Genomic DNA, 24,550 nt, shown 5'->3' with positions numbered 1-24,550 from the left:
TTTCAAATTAGATCGTTCAATGTTTTATGATATCATATATGTATATATATATAAGATATATGACGGCTATATATACATATACATAAATGGTATAATTGTCCTGACGTTCTCGCGAAAGTCGGTAGACCTAAAAAATTGATGGATTATATTTTTACTGCTGCAACAACAACATCATCTGCACTGACTATTTACTAAGTTTAATATAAATTCTTTAATTTCGTATTATCACATTTTCTTTTAGTGCTTAGTGCCCTTCTTTCAACATAAATTACGTTAGTTGCATTTCAACGTAAAGCAACAACTGCTTGGCAACGCGTAAAAACTTTATCTGTGCCTACAACTAGAACTTCGGAGTCTCATATCACTTTTCTTCTAATTTCATTCACTCTGCCAATTGTATATAAAATAAAATAATAATAATAAAACATTCCATATGAAAAACAGTTCAGAATTGTTTTAAAAGAATAATTGGTAGTGCCAGAACAGTTAAGCAACTCCATATAAACACTTTCTAACATGTCTGAAATTCACGCAAACGATGAGGAAATTGAAGTTGAAGAAATAACGAAAAAAGAGCCCTCATTTGGCGAGGATATCTTAAATTTGCGGTAAATATGTAATTTTTTTACTCTTTATTATTAATTCGCAGAAGTTTCTTCTTTCAGTCATTCCTTCGGCTACGACTGCAAACGTTTTTTCAATCTGGTGCTGATTGACGACAATACATTAATTTTTGCTTCCGGTGATTATTTGCATTACTTTGACATACCCACGCGAACGGTGACTTTTCGTAAAACGGTTTTTGGTTGCGGAGTTGGATTTATAGCGGTAAATTTATATAAATCGTATATAAATGTATACGTGTGTTTAAAAAGCATCACATTTTAGCGCAATGAACATCCCAACTTCATTGAACTACTTACGATTGCGGAAAATGGTCCCACACCGACTATCTTCATTTACGAATATCCCTCACACAAAGTGCGCATCCAGCTGGAGAACGCAGCTAAATCATGCTTTACATGCGGCTCCTACAATTCTACTGGCGAGCTTTTGGCCTCACAAGCCGGCTATCCAGATTTCATGCTTACGATTTGGCGTTGGGAAACGGGCCATGTGGTGCTACGCTCCAAATCATTCCAGAACAATGTACTGCACGTACACTTTTCTTACTTCAATCCAATCCTCTTGGCCTCTTGTGGTATGAGTCACATAAAATTTTGGAAAATGGCTAACACTTTTACCGGTTTGAAGTTAAAAGGCGAATTGGGTCGTTTTGGAAAAACGGATTTTAGTGACATTTATGCGATTTATATGTTGCCCGATGAGAATGTCATATCGGGATGTGAGTGGGGTAATATGCTGTTGTGGGAGGCCGGTTTGATCAAGTTCGAGATTACACGCAAGGGACGCAAACCCTGTCATACCAAACCGATCACGCGCATTACCATGGAGGAAGGTGAAGTCATGACAGTTGGTATGGATGGGTATGTGCGTATTTGGTATTGGGAAACTGTCGATTTGGCTGATCCGCCAGATGATGATCGCTTTGTCGAGATCGAGCCGATTTATGAGTTTAAAGTCGGTGATTGCGAGATACGGGGTTTGCAGAAGATTAAACCGTTCGACAGTAGCGATTTCGGTTACTATGCACAGGTATGTTGTATCGACGGGAGTTCAATGCTGTGCAAACTCGATAAATGCAACTAATAGAAAGCAAAGCAATTGCATTTATTAAAGTTTTGGCACTTTGCGGGGAAAAAATAACGATACAAATTTATACTGAAAAGATTTTCTAAAGAAAAGTGTTGATTTTAAATTTATTGTAGATTTTTTCTAAAGGTATTTGTTATTTTGTGTGCATTACACGTAATATTTAAGGATAAAATCTCTAAGCTATGTTGAGAGAGTTTCCTTGATTTCATATGACTGTTCGAAAACGTCGTCCGCCCTTGTTGTTGTTGTTGTTGTTTTAACAGCATAGGTAGCCCTGTCAGTGTAGGCACATCATCGTTCGTCTTCGTCTAGCTCATCTAGGGGTAGGCCCAGGAAACATGCTGTTTCGACAGGTTGGGTCCAGAGGGAGAGGGGGGTTAGATGAGTCGGTTTAAGGGGGCATGTGAAGAGGTGGTTAGTGTCGTGTGGGTGCCTTCACATGCCGGACATGTAGGAGTTTAACCTGCTACAGTATCCAGAACGTAGTTGTGTCAGTGTTACACGAGTCTCACGGGGAAGCTGGAGCTCTTCATCCGCAATAGGTGGTGGTTGGACTTCGATTACGGCATTCACAGGACGGGAGTTCATGAAGGTGGTAACGGTCTCCCGGTGAATGTCGTTTATTGACTGTCTAAATACTGTCCGGTCCAGTAGGTTGCGGTCAGTTTTGTCCTGGATTTCGTCAGCGTAGTCTAGGAGATGTCTCCTGACGAGCCTGGGAGGTGGCTCAGGCTCAAGCAAGTGTCTGCAGGGGTGAAACCTACGGTAACATCCAAGCAGAAACTGCTTGCTGAGCAATTTGTTATGCTCCACTACTGGGAGCATTTGTGTCGTCCGCCCTGATATTGATTACTTGTGTTCGGACATCAACGGCCTCCATATTTACAAACTGGGCGAAAGAAATCAAGCTGGAGTTAAATTTTCATCTCCGAAACTTCTAGTAATTGCTTGCAGTAGCTTACTTTCCTTATCTCTTAGTACTGCAATTGTGACCACAACACAGTGCCGTAAAAAGTGTTCAAATCGTTAGTCAGTTAATGTTAAACGCTAAATGTTGTTGGTAACATACAAGTCGATTGCCCGATTGATACTAAACTCTAAGCTTTAATTTAACCGCGAGAGATTAGTAGGATCAGTAGACAAAGCTACATATCTGTGGAAGTGCTACACTCAGGAAAGCTACGGGGTGACATTTGATATCGCCGGAGTACCACCTTCACAGTTAGACCCTTTGTTCTAAATCAATGACCGTGTTATGCTCTGGAAGCATTTTGAAGGCAGGACCGCCTTTAGATACTTTAGGAGCCACTTTAAATATGACACAAAGTTTAGCGATCACCAGCATGGACAGAGCTTAGTAAAGATGCTACAGCAGCAATACAACTACAGTCTCCCAAAGTTCTTTCAGAATTGGATTATAAAGTTTGTGTTATAAAGCTGTGTTTTCAATCATTAGTTGCGATTATCGAGTTCGTACTGTAGCTATATACTATACTGTATATTTTCAATCTGTAAGTTTTTGTAATGATTGGGTAATTTTTAAAATTTGCAGGATGGCAACGGTGGTATTTGGTATTGTGATCTCAACACCCACGACGTGCCCAATAAACCGGAAAAGCTCTATAGTTGTCATGGAGGCAAAGTAATCGCTGCACAAGCGAGTCCCGTGTCGACACTTCTAATGACGCTCGGCGAAGATGGCAAAATATTTATTTTCGATTATATCAGAAACATTTTATTAATGGAGAAACAATTTATTTCCCCTGGCAGTGATTTACATTGGTTCTCGACGAAAATTTCTAGCACGGGTATGGATTTGGTGGCCGGCTTCGAGGATGGCATACTTCGTCAAATGGTGTTGGATGTACGCGATGAGAAAAAAGTGGAATTACATTTGGTGCGCGCCATAAAGGCGCACATAGGGGCGATCACAAAGCTCACTGTTAATCCAAAACAAACATGCCTGGTGGTATCCTCTGTGGACAAATCTATATTCGTGTATAACATTAAGGATAAAGAGAACAATATGATATACTTAAAACCGATGGGCTTTGTGGTGCTGGAAGCTGTGGTGAATTGCTTCAATTGGAAAAATGAAGAGGTTCGTTGCTTGGAGATCCACTTTTTGTATTATCGATATGCTATTGCATCTTCTACGTCTCATCTTTTACCCCTCACAGTTTTCAACAATTTTGATGGGTTGCAAAACTGGAGAAGTATATGAATACCAAATACCAAGCCGCATCACTGACGATCAAACTTTTCTCACTTACAATATCACCGATGCAAATAAAATGAAGGCTACCCGCTTTGTATCTGTTAAGAGTCGTATAAGGCGAGATGAAAAGCGCGAAAAGATAAAGAAGCGCAAAGAAAAGAAACGTCAACGCAAATTGTTGGAAGTGGAGAAGTTGAAAGCCGCCAATCCGGGATTGCAAATTGATCTTGAAACGGCGTTGGGTAAGCTTGTGAGAAATACTATAGTCAACAGATTTATCAATTTACTACCACTTCTGTTTTGACTATGCGTAAAGCTGATTCTGAACCCGATGAAGAGGAGGAACCTTTACATATACCAGCTATTCCAAACCCGGTGCTTTGGCTTCGCTATACGCGCGATGGAACTGTGTGGACGTCGATGGCTGGTTTCGATGCCGGTTACATTTACGAGCTAGTCTTCGGCTATGCGGAGCCTTACAGATGTACAATAATTGCAGATGGGGATGAATGTGAGATACACTCTTATTTGACAATGTAAGTATGAAAAAACGGTCGCCGTAGCCGAATGGGTTTGTGCGTGAGTACCATTCGGAATTCAGAGAGAGAACGTAAGTTCGAATCTCGGTGAAACACCAAAATTAAGAAAAACATTTTTCTAATAGCGGTCGCCCCTCGGCAGGCAATGGTAAACCTCCGAGTGTATTTCTGCCATGAAAAAGCTCCTCATAAAAAATAAAATATCTGCCTTTCGGAGTCGGCTTCAAACTGTAGGTCCCTCCATTTGTGGAACAACATCAAGACGCACACCACAAATAGGAGGAGGAGCTCGGCCAAACACCCAAAAAGGGTGTACGCGCCAATTATTTATTTATTTTATTTAAGTATGAAATGAAATTAGTGTTTTATGATTAAGTGCTCTCATAAGTATGCACTTGGTTTTGAATATTTTACAAGTAGACGGACAGACGTACTGAGAGACTTTCAAAAATCCGAAATTAACTTGCGATTAATTGGATTTTGCGAACAGCTTTTCCCTATGTAATTCTTTATGTATAATATGGAGCACTACTTTATCTAACAAACCTATGCCTAGTTAAACCTGGATCTTCACTAAAAATATCATAATGTGATTGTTTTGCAATTTTTGGATATCCGCTACGATGTGGGTAGTTCCATACGAAATGACATATTTTTTGTAAATTTTATATTGTAGTTTTCTTTATCTGGTGTTTTTTTAAAGCTTGAGAACTTGAAATGGTAATACAAAACAGAAATATTGTTGGAATGCATTTTTTTATTATAATCTGGTAGACAAATAATTTCATGGCATTTATTTTTTGAATATAATATCCGGCATATGTTCACCGTGATCATGTAACTTCATTCGAATGTTAAGTTCGCCGTGTGGAAAGTTGCGCCGGATTCTTGAAACCAAATGCCGTGGATGCTTAGGTGATTTATTTTTGAAAATAAAATATTCAGTCAGTATGGTTCCATAGCGCTCGCCATTCACCGTAATGGCAGGTCCTTCCTCATTTCGAAAGAAATAAGGGCCGCTGATGCCGCCAGTGCTCTATGAATTTCGCGTACAGATTTATTTTTCCAAAGTAAATTTCCACTAATTGGAGGTGTTTTGACGTTAAACTATTCATGATGACTTGCTAAACCTTACTGATCCCAAATGCAAACACAGTTTTCCATTCTCAACAGTGAAACCATTGTTATCGATATGGTGGTTCCTTTGCAGATAAAAAAACACCGATACTTGTGGAACAGTGCTAAACAATTTTGGAATTTTTGGTTTTTATTTTGCAAGATGTTTGAACTGAAATTTGTAATTGGAAAGAAATACTTTTTGGAGTTTACTCCTTAAGAAACGGTATATAAGGCCCACGGTATGAAAAAAATATGAGTAGTAAAATCGTGTGAATCACTGGCGTACGCTGACGTAAGTGTACGCTGACAGAAGTGACGCATTGCCCTTTTTCTATATTCTAGTGAGAAAAAGCACTGCCTACCTTGTGGCGCTACTTTGTTGGTGCAAACTTGTAAGAAATATATATTTCCTTCTGGTTGCTAATTTCCAGTGAGAAATAGCACTGCCTGCCATGTAGCGCTTGTTTGTTGGTGCAAACTTGTAGGAAATAAATTTTCCTTGTGGGTGCTGATTTCTCGTGAGAAAAAGCACTGCATACCTTGTGGCGCTGGTTTGTTGGTGCAAACTTGTAGGAAATATATATTATATTTCCTTTTGGTTCCTAATTTTCAGTGAGAAATAGCACTGCCTGCCATGTAGCGCTTGGTTGTTGGTGCAAACTTGTGGGAAATATTATATATATTTCCTTGTGGTTGCTAATTTCTAGTCAGAAATAACACTGTCCACATTTTGGTGCTTATTTCCGTTTCCTATCTAGTGCTTGTGCGTTCGTTGAGAACCTACATATACCAGTGATATCGTCTGAACCTTTGGAGGAGATTGTCTTCAAAAACCCTTACAATGGTTCATCTACCAATTACACGCCAATGAACTACCGCTTAGACATTTGTTTGAATACATTGATGGCTCTACGTCTGAAAGCTTTAACGGTGAATAGAGAAAAAATTGAAGGATTGTGAGAAGCTCTCTTTCGTCAATTATAAACCAATTATATTCACACTACTAGATATATCCAGTGAAAAAGATTTAAGTACGGATCAAAAATACCTATTTGATATTTGTAGTGCTATTATATAATATGTGGACATTGCAACGACAGCTTAAAAAAGAAAAACCCCAAAAAAATTGTTCATTCCAGGTGGCTTACTACAGCGAATAGCATATATAAATTTATATTTTTCCAGTAATATAGAAAAGGTCTTCATTTACTCCTTTTGCATATTAAATATATTTTTAAATATCACGGTAATCGTTCTTAAGGAGTAAACTCCAGTCGCGTGTCGGAGCTGACACACCTCTTTTTTTAAGAATTTTTATCTTTTTATAAAAAATTTGAACATTTTTAAAAAATAAATAAAACATTTTAATTTTTTTATACAATATTTTGTTTAAAGAACAATCTTTAATGTTCAGAGATCATGCTAGGAACAACGTGGATTACACAAAAACAAAACACATTTTCTTAAAATTTGAATCTTCCTTGAAAAATAGTGAACTTTTCAAGACGCGTTTGTGCCATTTCTGAGAAAACTATTTTTAAACAAGCCGTGGTCAAAAAGCATATAAAGATAAGAAGGAAGTTACAGTTCCCGGCCCGATCGGCTAAAGAAATTCGGCTAGGAAATTTCATCACTCAAAAACTAATTGAAGCTAATTAGAATCGGTTTACTTGTTTTCGTTTACTATTTCCAAAATGTTTCTCTTTGAGAGAGCTCATCTGAGTTATCTAACACAAGACATAGGAAACCTGTTATTTCGATGGGGTTGGTCCAAAAGGAGAGGGGCGCTAGATCACGGTTTTCTTCATAGACAAAAGTTATATTGCTTACGTAGGGCCTGCTGCAACAGCACGGGGTTTCACGAAGCAACATATGCTCTTCGTCTTCAATAAGCCATGTGTTAGTCTCTGATAACGACATACACGAGGGGCGGATGCTAACCAACACTTGGTGAACGACTTTCAAGTCCAGCAGCATTTGTTGCTAAAATATAGTGTTTTGGTATTTGACAGGGATTTTGTACAATGCAGATGCTTCGTATTTGTTGATTCATAAGCTTATCGCAATTCTCTCACTTAATTTTACTAATTTCAGTGAGGATTATCTGATTTTCGGTTTGGTAGATGGAAAATTGCGTATAAATCGTACCACTCCTAACGATTTCACAGATTTAACAGATTATCGTCTATTCGCCATGCACGATTCGTTCAATGGCTTTATTCCGTGCATTTTGTCCAGCTTTGATGGCAATTACATATTTAGTGTTGGATATGATGGTAATATCTTCAGCTATAACTGGAATGGGCCTAAAGTGATGAAGGGTGGTTCATTGGATGCAGTGGTATATGCGAATTTAAAAGATGTCTATGCTGAGGATATAGACGATCCCGAGTATCCCTCATTAGAACAGGAGAAAATCTTTGCCGAAATTAAACGCAAAGAGGAAGCAGCTGCCGCACACGATCGCAAAGTTTTGGCACAAATCGGCGAGTTGCAGGTGAAGTTCAACGATATTAAAACCGATATGTTAGACTTGGACGAAGAGGTGATGCTACCGGACCGTAACCTTTTGCTTGATGAACGCATAACTAAGCAAATCAAAGATGAGCTGCAAGCCGAATTGGATGATGTGCGCGACGACTTGGCCTACGACTTGGAAGTGGCCGAAGTGGGTAAAAATAAATTGTACAACTATTTTCTAGAAAAATTACATCATGTCCCGATAACTGTGAGTGGCATTAGGTGAGCGGTAGAAATTTGTGATGAGCATTGCATGAAATATTTATTTAATTATTCTTCGTAATTATGTCTTAGTAAAAATATAAAGGTCAGCTCATTTCGCGTGGAAAAACTTGGCGAGGAATTTGAAAAAATCAAGGAGGAAATCGAAGAACGTTTGAGGCTAGAAGCAGCTAAGCGTAGGTAAGAATGTTCTCAAAGTTTAACATTTTTTTAACTGCATTCACTCGCCGTTTTATGCATCTCGAAATCGAATCACATTGCTTGTGAGATTAAAATACTTGTTCCCCATGTGTAACATATTCGAGCGCTGGTAATGAAAAGTGCCTAAAAGTATGTAATAAATAAATTTGGAAAGTTTTCTCTTCACACAAAATGTGCCACGATTTCGAGATATGTACTGTGGCAGTTAATACTCGTAACATATCATTTTATATTGCCTTCATGCTTACAAAGCGAGGAGGAAACGGAAATGACAACACAAACAGAGTAAGCGAACATTTCAATTGAACTTTGTTAGTTTTGCACTACAAATCCCTTGTAAATTGTGAGTCTGTTCCTATTCAACTCCCAGAGTAGTGTCAAACAAAACTATAAAAATGTTGGATAAGGTAGGATATTGAATTATATTAGTCATGCATCAACTCATTTGAATAGGGTGGCTATCTATTATTCGTTTAAAAAACCAAACACTGAAAAACTAATTGTAACTGCTTCGATAAACTCCACAACTCAAATTGCATGCTCATTTGGACCGCTAATTCAAAATATCGCGAAAATCACTGTTAGACCAATGTAAAGACATTTGTTGGTGCGTGACTACCATTCGGAAGTGCGCAGGTTCGAATCTCCGTGCATGAAACACCAAATGACAAGAAAAGTGTTTTCCAATACCGGTCGTCCCTCGGTACGCAATGCCAAACCTCCGAGTGTATTTCTGCCATGAAAAACCTCCTCATAAAAAACTATCTGCCGTTTGGAGTCGGCTTGAAACTATAGGTCCATCCACTTTTGGAGCAATATCAAGACGCACACCAAAAATTGGAGCAGGAGCGCCATCAAACACCCAAAGAAGGGTGTAAGTGCCAATATATATAATGTTTTTTTAATCAATATATATATATAAAGGGTTTTCCAATAACAATAACCAATAACAATATTTTGAATAGCCCGCTATTTCGGTAGATGCCACTTTTGAAACTGTCATTTTTTGATTTTTGACAAGTAGAAACTATGCCATTGGAAACGAAATGGAATGATACACACTTAAATAACGCATTGAAATTATTAAAATTCACTATAAAAATGGTGAAAATTTGACAGAGACGGTTCGTAAAACTCGAACATTTTTGGGTCATCGTGAAGCACCTTGTCGGACCGCAATACAGAAATTGGTGAAAAAATTCAAGCTGTTGGGACAAGTTAATGATATGAAGAATAAAATCCGTGCAAGTCGCTCAAGAACAGCCGAAAATATTGCTGTTGTAGCCGAAAGTGTTGAAGAAAACCCAGGTTTGTCCATTCCTCGTCGTTCTTTGGAATTAGGCATTCCATAAACGTCATTACACCGTATTTTGCATAAAGATTTGGGTCTTAAGGCTTATAAAGTCGAGTTAACACAAGAACTCAAACCGGCTGATCATCAACAACGTCGTGTCTTCGCTGATTGGGTCGTTGAAATGCAAGAAAATGATCCGGAATTCCATCGAAAAATTAATTTGAGTGATGAGGCCCATTTCCACCTCGGTGGCTTCGTCAACAAGCGAAATTGTCGGATCTGGGGCTAAGAAAATCCAAGTGTCATTGTTGAAAAGCCTCTCTATTCTCTAAGTGTGACTGTTTGGTGCGGTTTATGGTCCGGCGGAGTCATTGGACTTTCCTTTTTCGAAAATTTAGCTGGAGCAACAGTTACGGTGAATGGATTGCGCTATCGAGAGATGATTAACGACTTTTTATGGTCGGAATTGGATGGTATTGCTATGGACAACGTTAATTTTCAACAAGACGGAGCTACGTGCCACACAAGCAACGAAGCCATTGATCTTTTATCAAAATAACACCTCTTATTGGAAAACCCTTTATAATATTAATATATATTATTCTCCAAAATTTCATTTAAACTAAAGCTTTAAAATATTTTATTACCAACTCTATTGTAGTTTATTATGTACGCAGACTTTTCTGACTAGTGTTTGTTTGGATAAACTTTTTGATCCTGTTTTCACACATTGTAAATTCTGAAACATATTTGCACGATAAACTCACGGCCTTAGTTTGTGTACTACATAATATCCTCCCTTTTTTTATTTCTAAAATAGTCTCTAAGCTAAACTTGCGTCACACTTTTCGCTTAAAATATTTGCACACAATCTCACAAAATTCCATATAACACCCTGAAATGTGCTTTCCTCATTTATAACCAAATGTGTACCGATAATCCGCAGATACATTGAACCTATCGTTGCTGAGGAGAAACAGCCCAGCATGCCGGGGCCGGGGGAAGAGAAATTCTTCTTCGGCCGCGATCCGAACACTATTATACCACGCTTCAGCAAGAAAATGTTACGTTTATTGCGACGTTATCGCTCGAGACAACTGTACGAAATTGAACGCATGTACAATTGGGAGAGAATGGAGCTACGCAAACCCGATTCAAATAAGAATCATCCCGATGATGAGCGAAAAATTGCCGATGCAGAAAGAAATCTTGGTGATTATAAACTGAAAGTTGGTTATGACTATGAACCGCGCGTCAACGAGAATCTTACCTATAAATACATTGAAGTCGTGAATACAAGACAGGCAAATTTTCTTATCTTGGATCGATTCAATAAAGAACTTTTTCAATTACGCAAACGCAAATGGGAGTTATACGAGTATATAAAGGAGTCGCGCAACCGTTTGAAACAGTTGCATGAATTTTTACCACTCCCCAATCGTGAATATTTGATAAACATACGAGATATTGATATGAATGAGGAATATCCTGAACGTAATCTTAACGAGAACTGCAAACCGGGCTGTGGCATAGAAATTGCCGATATACTGTATTTGGAGAAAAGAGTTGATGATCTGCTGCCACAACCACCACCACCACCTTCGCCCGGTGAGAATGTGTCCGCGCGTGATAGGAACGAAGAATCCTTGTATCGATCTTTGCATGCATTTGAAATCAACGAGTTGCCTGATATTAGCGAGATTCTGCAGGAACTGGACGATTATCCCAGTTTTAGCGATCCAGAATTTTTCGAGCGAAGTGACGAAGTCCTTGCGCCATGGCAATCTGTGGCGCGCTATCAATGGCTAATCGATTTAAGAGATGAACAGAATGGCATAGTGCTGAAGGTGAAAAATCGTGTTAATGATTTTGACAAGGATCTGGAAGAAATGATCTCAATACGTTGTAAGGCCTTATACGAAGCTGAGTTTATGCGCTGCTATAGTATCACTTTGAATCAAGAATTGAATATTTTACGTGACAGTGAAGAGATCGAAAATCAATTGCTGTACAATGCCGATGAAGCAATGAAGAAACGCAACGAAATGCAAGCGGTAATTAATTCGAAAAATCGACAAATTGAGGATAGCAAAAAGAGTGTCGATAGATGTAATGAACAAATAATGTCGGTGCAGCATAAATTTATGATCACCTGCAAGGGGCATAAATTCTTTGATTTCTTGAGGCGAATATTCAAGAAGAAGTTCCGACTACCAAAGCCCATAAAGGCTGACGATGGTAAATGTGAAAATGAAAAATGAAGTCAATAGAGTTTTTCCCATTTGTAGAGCAGCACTAATTTTTTTTAAAACAAAATATATACCGATATATATGTATAGGTATAGGGTTTTTCAGTAAGAGCGCTTCAACTTTTGAACTTTTTTGAATAAAACACAAACGGTTTGACTTTTTTAACTAATTTTTTTTTATTATCGAGTTTGAACATATACATTTAAGTATGAAATTCGATTTCTTTTGCATGACCACCGCGTGCACGTTTTACGAAGTCCAATCGTTGAACACAATTGTCGACCACTCTTTTGCATAAATCGGCCGAAATTCCAGCAATTTCGCGTTCAATATTGGCTCTGAGCTCACAAATCGTCGCCGGCTTGTTACTGTAGACCAATGACTTCACATAACCCCAAAACGGGACGGCTTGTTAAATGGACCGTAAAATGGCCGTAATGCTCTTAAAGTAGCAGCAACAGAACGATTATTTTCATAAAAAATTTGCACGATTTGCAATCGTTGCTCAAGTGTGTAGCGTTCCATGATGAAATGTATACTAATGAAGTTTACAAATGACAAGCGAAAAATAAAAAATATTACGCGTTCGCCCTCCCTATCGTAAAAAGTTGAAGCGCACCTATTGAACAGCCCTATATATCGCAGTTTTCAGTTGCCTTCAAAAGGCAATTGGTTTCTATGACAGGCCTCTTCACTGCGGAAACGCAATTTAGTGTCATTCTCTGACGAGTGCCAACTGCTATTAATCACGTTTTTTCCATAATTTTGAAATGCTGTGTCTTCAGTATGCAAGTAACTCGCGATTTGTGGATTATTAGGAGATAAGATCTTAGAAAATCGTTAACATTTTAAAAGCAAGAAATATTTTGAGAAACAGTGTTGGAATACAAAAAAAGCCCTTAGACCGATATAAAGCTGAATTGTTTCGCTTGCGTTTCCCGTCTGCCAAATAAACGTCTATTATACATTTGCTGCTGTAGAAATATAATTAAACCGTGTTCATATCCTTCAGCCCGTTATTTATTTTCAAACAAAGTCATGTAATGGTAGACCCGGGCTTATTCACATATAGAAATGGAATGGAAGTTTTTTTCCAAGCATTCAGGCAATATTGCCCATTGCATGTAAGGCCAAGAGATAGGATTTAAAGAATAGCTAGTGGGATTCGTCACTCAGCAAACTTCCCAGTGTTTTTATGACTCTTAGTAGATTGTTGAGGGAAATGTAGCTCGTCTATACTCAATAGATCCGACCCAAAAAATGCACCATCTAAGCCTGGAAAACACCGGAAAACGGCAGAAAAAGTGCTCTGTATTATCTTCATCTTTTAAACAAAATATCCAATGCGGGTCATTGATAATGCCTATGGTGACCATAATTTATCCACATGGATTGTGTCCCATAATTGGTGCTATCAGGGTTTCTTGTCTGAGAAGGAATTTTGCTGCCACCCTGTTAGGCATTTTCAAGTAAAACTTGGTTGTTTTGCAGGTGTTGGCACTGCACCAACGGTTCTCATGAGATAATTGCTGAGAGCTTTGATATACTCGACTATTCCGGCCATACTAGGTCGTTAAATTCACTGCTTGACCATATAATCTGATAGGAAGTGCTTGTGTCCTTCGATAATCCTATTTACCTTGGAGAACCCAAATCCAAAAATGTACGGAGGTTTTTTTATGTTGGTTCAACAACAGTAACGAAGTTTGAATCGATTATCGCGGCTATTATTAGCTCTATGATCAAATGTGTCCTATATTAGTAATATCTGCAGTATATATTAAGTATTTGAGTCTACCATTCCTACGAAAATGGGTTCTAGGTGCAGCAAAAACTCTAGGTTTTATCCAATCAAAATACCTAATACTTTTCCAGCGCAACAAAACGAAATCTGGCAGTCGCTGACATTTGGCGCATGCTTTACTTCTTCCGTGGCACCGTCAGTCTTTTTATTTAATGGTTACACCTCGTATTTATACCGTCTTTTTTTAATTTACATAAAATATTCGAAATTTATGAATCTTCGCATTGGTGTCATCTAATAGAATCTTCCGAGTCTTCATCAAGCGATGCGTCATCCAGCGAGGATGAGGATGCCGATGCAAAGAGTATCGATTCAACTGATATGACGACTATACGTTTGGACGAAAGCCATTGTCCCACTGGACTGGAACGTAGTACGTACGATCTGGCTTTTCAGCTACGCTCTGAGCGCCATGCCCTAGAAAAGATTTTGTTAGAGACACAAAAGAGTATTGAGCAAAAACGCACGGATGTGGCTGAGTTGCAGAAGAAAATGAAATATCATGAAGAGATCTATGCACAGGAGAAAGAAACATTGATGGTGTTTCGAGTGAGTTATTGCTCTTTCGCACTATGTTTCAAGCGCATTTGCCTTTTCCTTTATTTATTTATTTATTTTCCTCAGCGTAAGCGTCAGCAAGAGTTGAATAAGATAAACATTTCTGTAGTGCTGTCGATGGATCAGTTTCAGCACTTCAGGCTTGGTGAAGACTATCAGGACTTAAGTCGGGCCATCCTCTTCGATGCGAATCGCTTGAACGCTCTCAAAGAACGCGTCTCACAACTAAATAACGAAACGCTGGAGACTCGACGTCTGCATCGTATCAATGTAGTGCATTTGCGTCGCATGAACACCGACATAATATTCATGCGCAGCGAAATCACACGACTGGAGAGCGCCAGCAAGCAGGAGATGATTAAGAAATTTGGTATGATCGTCAATTTGGATGAGTTGGAGGAAGAGGTTTTGCGTAGATATGTATTTGATTTGGAAACGTCAGCGGAAGAAGAATTTAGGCAAATCGAGAAGGAAATAGCAAGAAGAAAGGTAAATGTCGGCGAATCAAAATTTGAGTAAAGGTTTTGATAGGTGGTCTGACTGAATTGGGGCCTGCTAAATACAATAGCGTTCCCCGTTTTTTCAAATGGACTCCTGTCTGTCATATAAGGGTATTTTAAAAGCCCGCTTCAGGCCGTTGGGCGCCTATTCCACAAGAATTGAAAAGGAAAACATTTACATCCTCTAAATTTAAAACAATTTTCAATACATTTTAATGCGTCTTCAATTTTTTTAACAAATTTGCTTAACTTTTAACTTTTTGTAAATAACTCCCTCAGTTTTAAAGATATCCTCCTAAAACTTTGTAGGTTACTTTTTGAAATACCTCAATTATTTTTGAAAATTATGTACATCGCATGACTTTAACATAGTCTGTAAGGTTGTTTCGAAATGAGTTCTCAGCGGTCCATGGCCCATTTTCAAATAACGTTTTCTCAAAAACGGCTTCCAATCTGACAAAACTAAGGAAGCTGGTAAATTTATAAGGACCAAATTAAGTAGGATCAACTATCAAAACTTTTGTCAAAAAAAAAAAAATTGAAGAAAACGAGCAGTGTTATTAGATAGAGATGGTTTTAAATTCGATTTTCTCTATAAGATGGAATTGGCGAATTTGGAAGAGGAATTGATACGCGAAACAAAAGTCTATTCGGAAAAACTGAATATCCTAACAGTGTTGCATGAGGAGAAGAACTTTTTGCACAAGATTTTAAAAGCGCAGGAGAATAACTTTGAGAAGTGGATGCAGCCACATAAAGTAAATCTTGATCGTGATGTAGAGAAGCTCACACAAATACATAAAGAGCAAAAGGAAACAATTGAGGTAAAGTTGAATGAAGAAACAAGGCAAAAAAAAGAGGTTGTCTGTAAAGTCGGTTTACTGACGATAGTTTAACGTGATAACGTCATAAGAAAATACTGATTGAATGGTTGCATTTTTCAAAAGAAAATTTTAATTTTATTTGTTTGATAGATATTTTGTATGGATATAGAGAATGAGTTAACATAATATACTATAACATAACATAACATAACATAACATAACATAACATAACATAACATAACATAACATAACATAACATAACATAACATAACATAACATAGCATAACATAACAGCATAACATAACATAACATAACATAACATAACATAACATAACATAACATAACATAACATAACATAACATAACATAACATAACATAACATAACATAACATAACATAACATAACATAACATAACATAACATAACATAACATAACATAACATAACATAACATAACATAACATAACATAACATAACATAACATAACATAACATAACATAACATAACATAACATAACATAACATAACATAACATAACATAACATAACATAACATAACATAACATAACATAACATAACATAGCATAACATAACAGCATAACATAACATAACATAACATAACATAACATAACATAACATAACATAACATAACATAACATAACATAACATAACATAACATAACATAACATAACATAACATAACATAACATAACATAACATAACATAACATAACATAACATAACATAACATAACATAACATAACATAACATAACATAACATAACATAACATAACATAACATAACATAACATAACATAACATAACATAACATAACATAACATAACATAACATAACATAACATAACATAACATAACATAACATAACATAACATAACATAACATAACATAACATAACATAACATAACATAACATAACATAACATAACATAACATAACATAACATAACATAACATAACATAACATAACATAACATAACATAACATAACATAACATAACATAACATGCTGTTCAAGCAAGGTAACGACGCATTCTTTGGTGTGTGCAGCCGGCTACATAGAATTATAAGACGTTGTCACGTCAAAAAATAATAATAACATTAAAACAACAGGTATTATTAACAAACTTGGTTTTATTTTAAGTTCTTCAAGTAAATCAAATTAATAATAATCAATAAGAAGGCATATGCAAATACAAATAAGTGAATTTATATATGTACATATGCGCATATACATACACATATACGCTCACTTAAGTAGGAGAGAGCAAGATGTCGAACGTTGCCGTTCGTTTGCTTTGTCGTTCGTTCCGCGCTTTCGCTTGCAGTTCATTCAAGGTAACGGCAATGAGCAAGTTAACGACAAATGAGCAAGGTAACGGCAATGAGCAAGGTAACACTAATGAGCAAGGTAACGACACATTTTTTCGTGCGAGCTGCCTGTTAAATCGAATTATAAGACGTTATCACGTCAAAAAATTTGCTAGGAAAAGCTATTTATATTATTATAAAAAAAGTAAATATGTATTTGAAATTATAAATTTAATAATAATAATAATAATGTATCTGAAATTTTAGGTATAATCCCAAGGCAATTTTTAACCGGTGTCATTGAAAAATTATTTGGTATACAAATGTAGTTAACTTTGTGAAAAAAAAGCTATACAATTTCATCAATATTTCAATTAGATTTGTACCAAAATGCATAGAATGATAAGAGCAGTTGATTAAGCAATGTTTGCCCTTCCGACGGTCTGCACGTGCTCACGACAACTCGAGAAAAATTAATATATTTCAATGAAACTTGGTACTCTTTATTGAAATGGGTAAATACGAGAAAAGAAATACGACGCAAGTACAATTTTTGAAAATGGGCGGTGTGACGCCCACTTTTTAATTCATGGAAAAAAGGCACATTTTTATGATTTTTTTTTTTTGATGACACAGTTAAAATTTATTCGTCAAATCTTTTACTACATAAAACTATAGCATTTGAAGTACAATATATTTTGTGAAATTTTCATCCAAAAATATTTAAAAATACGGCAATGGCAGAAATTATTCGGACGCATCTCAAAAAAAGTAGTTTTGCGGTGCCCCTCATAACTCAATCTCAAATCAAAAAACTAAAGTTATTTCGTTAGATAATTGTTTTCTCCGGGTAACGCCGAGAGGGTTTTTTGAAATTAAAAATTTTTCGATTTTTGGGAATACGTTAAAGTCAAAAACACGATTTTCGCGTAAAAAATCGGTGAATTACTTACCGTAAAAACAAAAGTATCAAAAAATTCGAAAAAAACTTTTCGGCGTTACCTTGTAAAACATCTACAGAAAAAGTGTTCAAAATTTCAAAAGGATCGGTGCAGTAGTTTCAAAGTTATGAGGGGCACCGACTTTGAAAATGTAAGTTGTGGGAAAAACGCTTTAACGCTAACGCTAAACGCGGTTGAGCCAGGTAGGTAGCAACACTTACATGGCTGTATCTTTGTAAGTTTTGCTCCGATTCATCTAAAATTTTCACAGAATATTCTTGAAAGGTTCTTCATTTAAAAAATCAAATAAAAAAAAAAATGCAAAAAAAAAATTTTAAAACGTTACCCCCCCCCTTAAAACTGTATGGGGTATTGTAGGGACTTACAAAAAGTCACCATTATTCGAGCACCAATTTCTATTTTTGTTGGTAAGTTGGTAAATAATTATTGCTGTAATATTAATTTATGGGTTACAGTTTTAAGCCTACTTCGGACGCTTTGTTGTTTTGTATGAGACATTTTTTCATTTCAGAAATAAACTCGGAGGTTTGCCATTGCATGCCGAGGGGCGACTGCGACCGGAAAAACTTTTTCTATAATTTTTTTTTTGTGTTTCTTGCACGGAGATTCGAACTTCGGAACTTCCGAATCGTAGTCACGTACCAATTCATCCGGCTACGCCGGCAATATTACAAAACAAAAAAAAAAACAAATGTGATTTTGCAATTGTAGTAGCATAACTTGTACATAATACAATTTAGGTTGTTGTTGTTGTAGCAGCAATACTGATCCCTGCCAGTGCAGTGTATATCACCGGTCGTCTTCGTCTAACTCATCTCAAAGTAGGCCCAGGAAACTTGCTGTTTCGACAGGTTGGGTCCAGAGGGAAAGGGGTGTTAGATGAGTGGGTTTGATGGGGCATGTGAAAAGGTGGTTAGTATCTGGCGGGGTGCCTTCACATGCCGGACATATGTTTATTATGCCGGGGTCAGTTCTGGATAAGTAGCCATTCCCATTATAGCCGTTTCTACGTTACCGGAATGACTCGGGGGTTTTCCCGGCCAAGGGTAGCCGCCCCAGTAAAGTAGTCCTGTCTAATGAACCGTTTTTCATAAAATTTGGGCCCTCTACTACTGTTAACGATTCATAAAAGAAGTTTTTCTGCGTTTTAATTTTCTTTAAGGGGGAAGTCTACTGTGAATTTTTCAAAAAATCGATTTTTTTTGTATTAGCTTAAAAAATACTTTGAACCCTCTTAAATAAGGTACAATATGTGTTACAGCTGGCTAAATTTTTCTTCGTTGAAATTTCGACCTTTTCCCGAAGCGCTCCAAAGCGCGTACCTGCGGCACCTGAAACTTTAAACGCATTTTTCTCGAAACTAAGTTTTTGTATACGGTGTACACGATATCTCGAGTTCTGATAAATGAATCAGCTTAAAAATTTAATTATATATTCTCTGTAATAGTGTCTCTCGTCTGACATAGGATTTTTTTGATATCGTTATTTGTTAAATTGTTATAAACAATAGTAACATCAATTTTAGGCAAAAAAAAAGAAAAAAATTTCAAGAATTTTTTTTCAACGCCAAAATTTTTTATCGACATAATCCTACGTCAGACGAGAGTCAATACTATGTATATGATAACAATATTTCGTTTTTTTGTTTTAGATCAGCGAAACGTAAGATTTCATGTACACCGTTTAGGCACCTAAGAAAAGCGGACCTGCGCTTGCAGAAGTGCCACAGCGGCCATTTTGAATATTTTGACTTAAAATTTTTTTTTCAAAAACTTAAATATATAATAAAGATAAGAGTTTAAATAGATTTTATGTACGAGCAATATTTTGTTAGAAATAAAATCCGGAAAATAAGCCTGTTTTTTCCCTTGTCACAGTAGACTTCCCCCTTAAGCTATACTTGACATTTTCATGGAAATGCCCACACGTTTTTACGTGATTTATTGTTGTAGAGGATTTTTCAAAAACAGTGAGTCGATGCCCTCAAATCGCGCATGCAGAATTTTATCGCGCTGTTCTGTTTTAGCCACAGGTCGCCCACGTTGATATCGTTGAAGTACCTGCATATTTGTTAGTGCAATAATAAAAACACGGTTTATTTGAATTGAATCGAACATAAATGTTTAAACAAATCTCAATCTCTGAATGATCAGTGCTAGAATGTAGGCCAATAACATCAGATATTTCACAGACAAAATTTTATATTTTAATTCAACTTTTATTGATATAGCTTCTTGGCTACATTGATGGGTAGTTAATATTATGTTATGAATATGGCGCTTACTTCTATTATCCATTTTCCTTTTTTACCTGTTCTTTCTCTCTCGTTATTTCCAGTGCTTAGAACGCGAAATTTGCACGCTACGTTTGAAATCCAAACCATTACAACTCTTCCACGACGTTGTCAAGGGTGATAAAATTGAAAAGATTGTCGAAGAAGATGATGGAGTAAATTGCCCTAAAGTACTGACACCTGAAGCCTTTATGCAACGCCTCGAACCAGATGAATTCACTATAGATCGCATCAAGAAAGTTGTACAAAAGTATTTCGCTCAGTGGTTCAACCGCTACGCCTCGGCCGATAACATACGTAAAAATGCGAAGAAAGCCACACGCTACTTAGCACAAGCAGCCTATACCTTCGAAGGTAAAATAACTGATCGTATATTAGATTGCATTACGCAAGCGCTGGAATCGATGATGCCGAAAAAATACTTGATGCATATGTCCAAGGGTGATTTGGCTAAAATGTTTGCAGATGTTCTTAGCGCATACGATTATCAATCGTCTGACGTGAACACAGAGGAATTGATCGGTGGCATTTATCAGAACGTTCTGACGACACTTGAGAACACGAAAGCAGTGCTGAACAAAACCCAATTTATTTTATTGAATTTATTCCAGCAGTTGATTGAACTCTTGCCGCTGAATGAATTTAAATGTGAGAAAACTACACGTTTACTGATGCATCTACTGGGGGATGATTCGCATATTGATCCGAGGTGTATAAATGTCGACGACATCGTGGACAAGACGGTTAAGTATGCGCGTGAGAATCTGCTCGATGGCATAACAGCAATGCCCATTAGACGTCTAGCGGAGAATCTATACAAGGAACTGAAAGCACTCAAGGCGGGCACAATAACCATTAAATGCACACTGGATTCTGCGCAAAGATTTCCGTCTACACAAAAAAGCAAGTTTGCATCGTTGTTGCATTGAATTAAATTTTATTTTTCTTTCTAATTGAAATAAATATCGTTTTTTTCATTATTTCGAGCTTAAGGCCTTTTAAATGCTGTTTTTATTTTTAATTTTATAGCTAAGGCATTCATTGAAATAGTTAGTAAAATATTTAAGCAAACTTATTGTTACTTTCATTAGTGTGGACAGATTATGACTAGAAAGTTCGGAAATATAAAGAAGGTTTCTGCACAGCCTCTAGATGGACGGATGATTGGTTCAAAGAAACATCCACCTATTCTAATTAACATGATTCTACATCCATCTGATTTTAACAAAAATGTACACTTAAGTTTATCTATTCATCCCTAAGCGTTGAAATAATTTATTGCATTTGACTCGACCATTGCAAACTTTCTTTCTCAAACTGAGGCGAACGACACGAAACATATCAAAACAAAAAATCACAATAAAAAGTTTAAATATTTCAAATTTCGACTACGATTTAAATGCAATAAATAAATAACAGTAATTTATGGAGTAATTCAGCATTTCCTTCTACTTTGGCAAACGCTTCTTTATACTGGTTATTCTCAGCGGCAGCAAATTAACCATTTCACGACAAACACCGACTTCGGCGTTGAGCGATTCGGCTACTTCCTTTCGTGCCGCACATTCCTCTGAGAAAAGTTTATAATATTTGAGGCTATTATTTAGGTTTTCAAGTTGCACTGTCAAATCGGGTGTCATAATTTTGAAATGTAAGCGCCCCAAATGAAAGTAGGCGTAGAGCACGTTGCGTTGTTCTTCGACGTCGGCACTTGGCTTAATTGTTACGCTATCTTTATCCATGTAGCTTTTCACATATTCTTGGAAATTCTTTATAGCTTTTTGGCAACTTTGATTAATTTTTTGCAAATCTTGTGGTTGTGGAGTACGGCGATCTTTCAGTGCGTCTAGTTTAATATCCAAAATGGCGCAGTAGGAGAGACCAGCGCCATACCAGCACTCGCGACAAATACTCATATAGAATACAGGGTTGAGCAACTCGAGCAAATCTTCGTAGTATTTTGCACGCCGTTTTTGCATTTTTGCTTGATTAGCTGGATCCTCCTCAAAGAAAGCAATGTACTGATACAGGTCTGCATAATCTTTTATTATTTTTGCATACTCTGTAGCGTCAGTATCTGGCTTATAGTATTCTTGTGCTTGGTCCAACCAGTCAATCACGAAATGATACACAGGTTTCGCGTCGTCGAAAGTCAGACAGTAATCAGCAGTGACACGGTTTTCGTAAATATCTATTTTCAGACCCGGAAAGCGAAACGCATTTGGATCTAAAACCATGCGCTTTACGTCTGGGAGTAAATAATAAAACAAACTTGTTTAATGAAATTCCAACGAAAAAGAAAAATCTTAAAAATTGCTCACCTTTGGTCACTTTTTCGTCATCATCATTGTACAATCGTTCTTTGGATGCACTCAGCAAAGCCAGCCCATATTTAGCCCAACAACGTGCCACATCCGCATATCGATGTTTAAATGTATCCGTTACATCAGCGCGCTGTTGCTCTGTCATCTCTTCCGTCAACATACTGGCTTCGTGTTCTGTCATAATGTATGTAGCAGCAGACAAGTGGTGACGCGCCTCCTTGAACATATTTTCACCAATAAAATATTGTGATAATGTCGCTGCATTCAGTGCAAAATCAATGGATTCAAAAGATTTGGCTTCCAATTGGCGTCGCAGTGTCATGTGGCAATATTTTGCTGACTTCTCCAGCTCCCCCAAATGCCCATACACCTGTGCCAAATAAAAGGTACACAAAGTGTAGAGACCTTCTAGTTCATTTGGACCCTTGCCCTCTTCGACTTCGTCGAGCGTACCGAAAATATCAGTAATGCACATGGCTTTGCTACCGGTACTCAAGAATTCTTTATATGTCTGCTCCGATTTGATAAGTGTGTCAAAAGACTTTTTGTATTCAGAGCGATTTGCTTGCACTATGCCTAGTTCATTGAGAGCACCCATGTAAGGAATAATAGCTTCTGGTTTCATTTTATGAACTTCAACCAAATCCAGACATTCGTGCAATAAGCGTTCACCCGTTGAAATTTCTTCAGTGAAGACGGCAATACGCCCAAGGTCACGACACACAAATGCATGCAACACTATATAAGTGAAATCATCTCGACCATCGTCTGCCTCTTCAGCCTTCACTGAGGCTAGTGCATTTTTAAGATTTTCTTTCATTTGCAGCAACAACTCACGAGCCGCATAATGCGAGCGAAAGGGATCCGTAAGTGGATCATTTTTACTATCCTCGTTCACGTATTTTATCGCCTTTTCGTAGACTTCCTTGTAGTCTGTTAATATTTCTTTCGCAATCACCATTTTTCACAGATTTTCAGTATTTCAGTTTTTCACACAGGCACACGGGCACAAGAGTGTTATCTATTCAAGAGCGATGAGCACTTGGATTTAACCGCAAATTGGGAAATTTGTTTGCCGAAAAATGTCAATGAACAGGCGGTCGAGTATAGAGTGATTCTTGTGAAAGAAAATGCGGCCTACGATAATTACTGTAACATATCGCATGCGATAGAACAGTACTTTCACGGTTATTGAAACCAAGCTAAAGCCAAGGTTGTTGTTAATCTCGAATGGTTGCACTTATCGAAGAAAATTCAACCCAACGTATTTATAATATTAAAAATTTTAATAAGGCAAAATTTAAAGAACGTAAATTCTAAATAAAAATAATACTATTTGCTTGGTATTTTACCACCCCTGATAACTTTAAAATAATGAGAATACGCAAATATTGCTGTCAAATTTTAGGAGAATTGAAGTTTGGAGGTGAAGAACTTGTAAGAAATTGGAAGGCGTAAGGAGAGAAGATGCAACTTATGTATTAAAACTCTCGATACTAAATATGAATTAGATACAATTTGACTATTTAAACCATATGATTTTCGGCGTGATAAATGTCGTCCGTTAGTTGTAGTATGTGAGCTTCACCTTCTTCTTTGTTTTTTCAAAATTCAATTGTGTAAAAATATATGATAGTTCAATTCAGTTATAAAAATAAAAAAAAACAGAGCTATTTTCGCCTTCACTTTAAGTTAATAGCTCTTTGTTCTCACTATTCAAAAGTTCGCTGTTCGCAGACACAAACCAGTCAGCAATTTTCACCACCCAACTTTGATTTCACTTACCGTGAATAATGCCCACATTTTATGGTTTTGGAACCTGTTGTTCGCATTATCTTCCATAAAATTGAACTGTTATACTCTATAATCGCATTTTGGTATAATCGTT

The 24,550-nt window shown here is 37.0% G+C and overlaps 2 protein-coding genes across 2 annotated transcripts; one reads left to right on the top strand and one right to left on the bottom strand.

Moving 5' to 3' along the window:
- Window positions 1–352: 352 nt before the first annotated feature.
- LOC129247284 (cilia- and flagella-associated protein 44) lies at window positions 353–21,307 on the top strand. Its single transcript, XM_054886344.1, has 13 exons — window positions 353–608; window positions 666–828; window positions 889–1,656; window positions 3,269–3,817; window positions 3,897–4,176; window positions 4,251–4,470; window positions 7,687–8,334; window positions 8,407–8,514; window positions 10,776–12,067; window positions 14,125–14,432; window positions 14,508–14,930; window positions 15,541–15,765; window positions 20,383–21,307. The coding sequence occupies exons 1-13, from the start codon at window positions 517–519 to the stop codon at window positions 21,265–21,267; spliced, it is 5,961 nt and encodes a 1,986-aa protein (XP_054742319.1). The 5' UTR covers window positions 353–516; the 3' UTR covers window positions 21,268–21,307.
- Window positions 21,292–23,741, bottom strand: LOC129247285 (KIF-binding protein). The gene is made up of 2 exons (XM_054886345.1): window positions 22,660–23,741; window positions 21,292–22,586 (listed from the first exon to the last, which is right to left on the bottom strand). The coding sequence occupies exons 1-2, from the start codon at window positions 23,621–23,623 to the stop codon at window positions 21,787–21,789; spliced, it is 1,764 nt and encodes a 587-aa protein (XP_054742320.1). The 5' UTR covers window positions 23,624–23,741; the 3' UTR covers window positions 21,292–21,786.
- Window positions 23,742–24,550: the final 809 nt, after the last annotated feature.

Source organism: Anastrepha obliqua, chromosome 5, assembly GCF_027943255.1.
Source record: "Anastrepha obliqua isolate idAnaObli1 chromosome 5, idAnaObli1_1.0, whole genome shotgun sequence".
Classification (NCBI taxonomy): Eukaryota; Metazoa; Arthropoda; class Insecta; order Diptera; family Tephritidae; genus Anastrepha; species Anastrepha obliqua.
This window is presented reverse-complemented; position numbering and strand designations above follow the sequence as displayed.

Bases quoted from the DNA above. Each gene is read 5' to 3' on its own strand.
- LOC129247284 (XM_054886344.1), top strand. From the start codon at position 517: ATGTCTGAAATTCACGCAAACGATGAGGAAATTGAAGTTGAAGAAATA. The intron at 3,818-3,896 runs GTTCGTTGCTTG...TACCCCTCACAG, and splicing joins TCAATTGGAAAAATGAAGAG to TTTTCAACAATTTTGATGGG. The intron at 4,471-7,686 runs GTAAGTATGAAA...TACTAATTTCAG, and splicing joins ATACACTCTTATTTGACAAT to TGAGGATTATCTGATTTTCG.
- LOC129247285 (XM_054886345.1), bottom strand. From the start codon at position 23,623: ATGGTGATTGCGAAAGAAATATTAACAGACTACAAGGAAGTCTACGAA. The intron at 22,587-22,659 runs GTGAGCAATTTT...ATTTACTCCCAG, and splicing joins TGACGAAAAAGTGACCAAAG to ACGTAAAGCGCATGGTTTTA.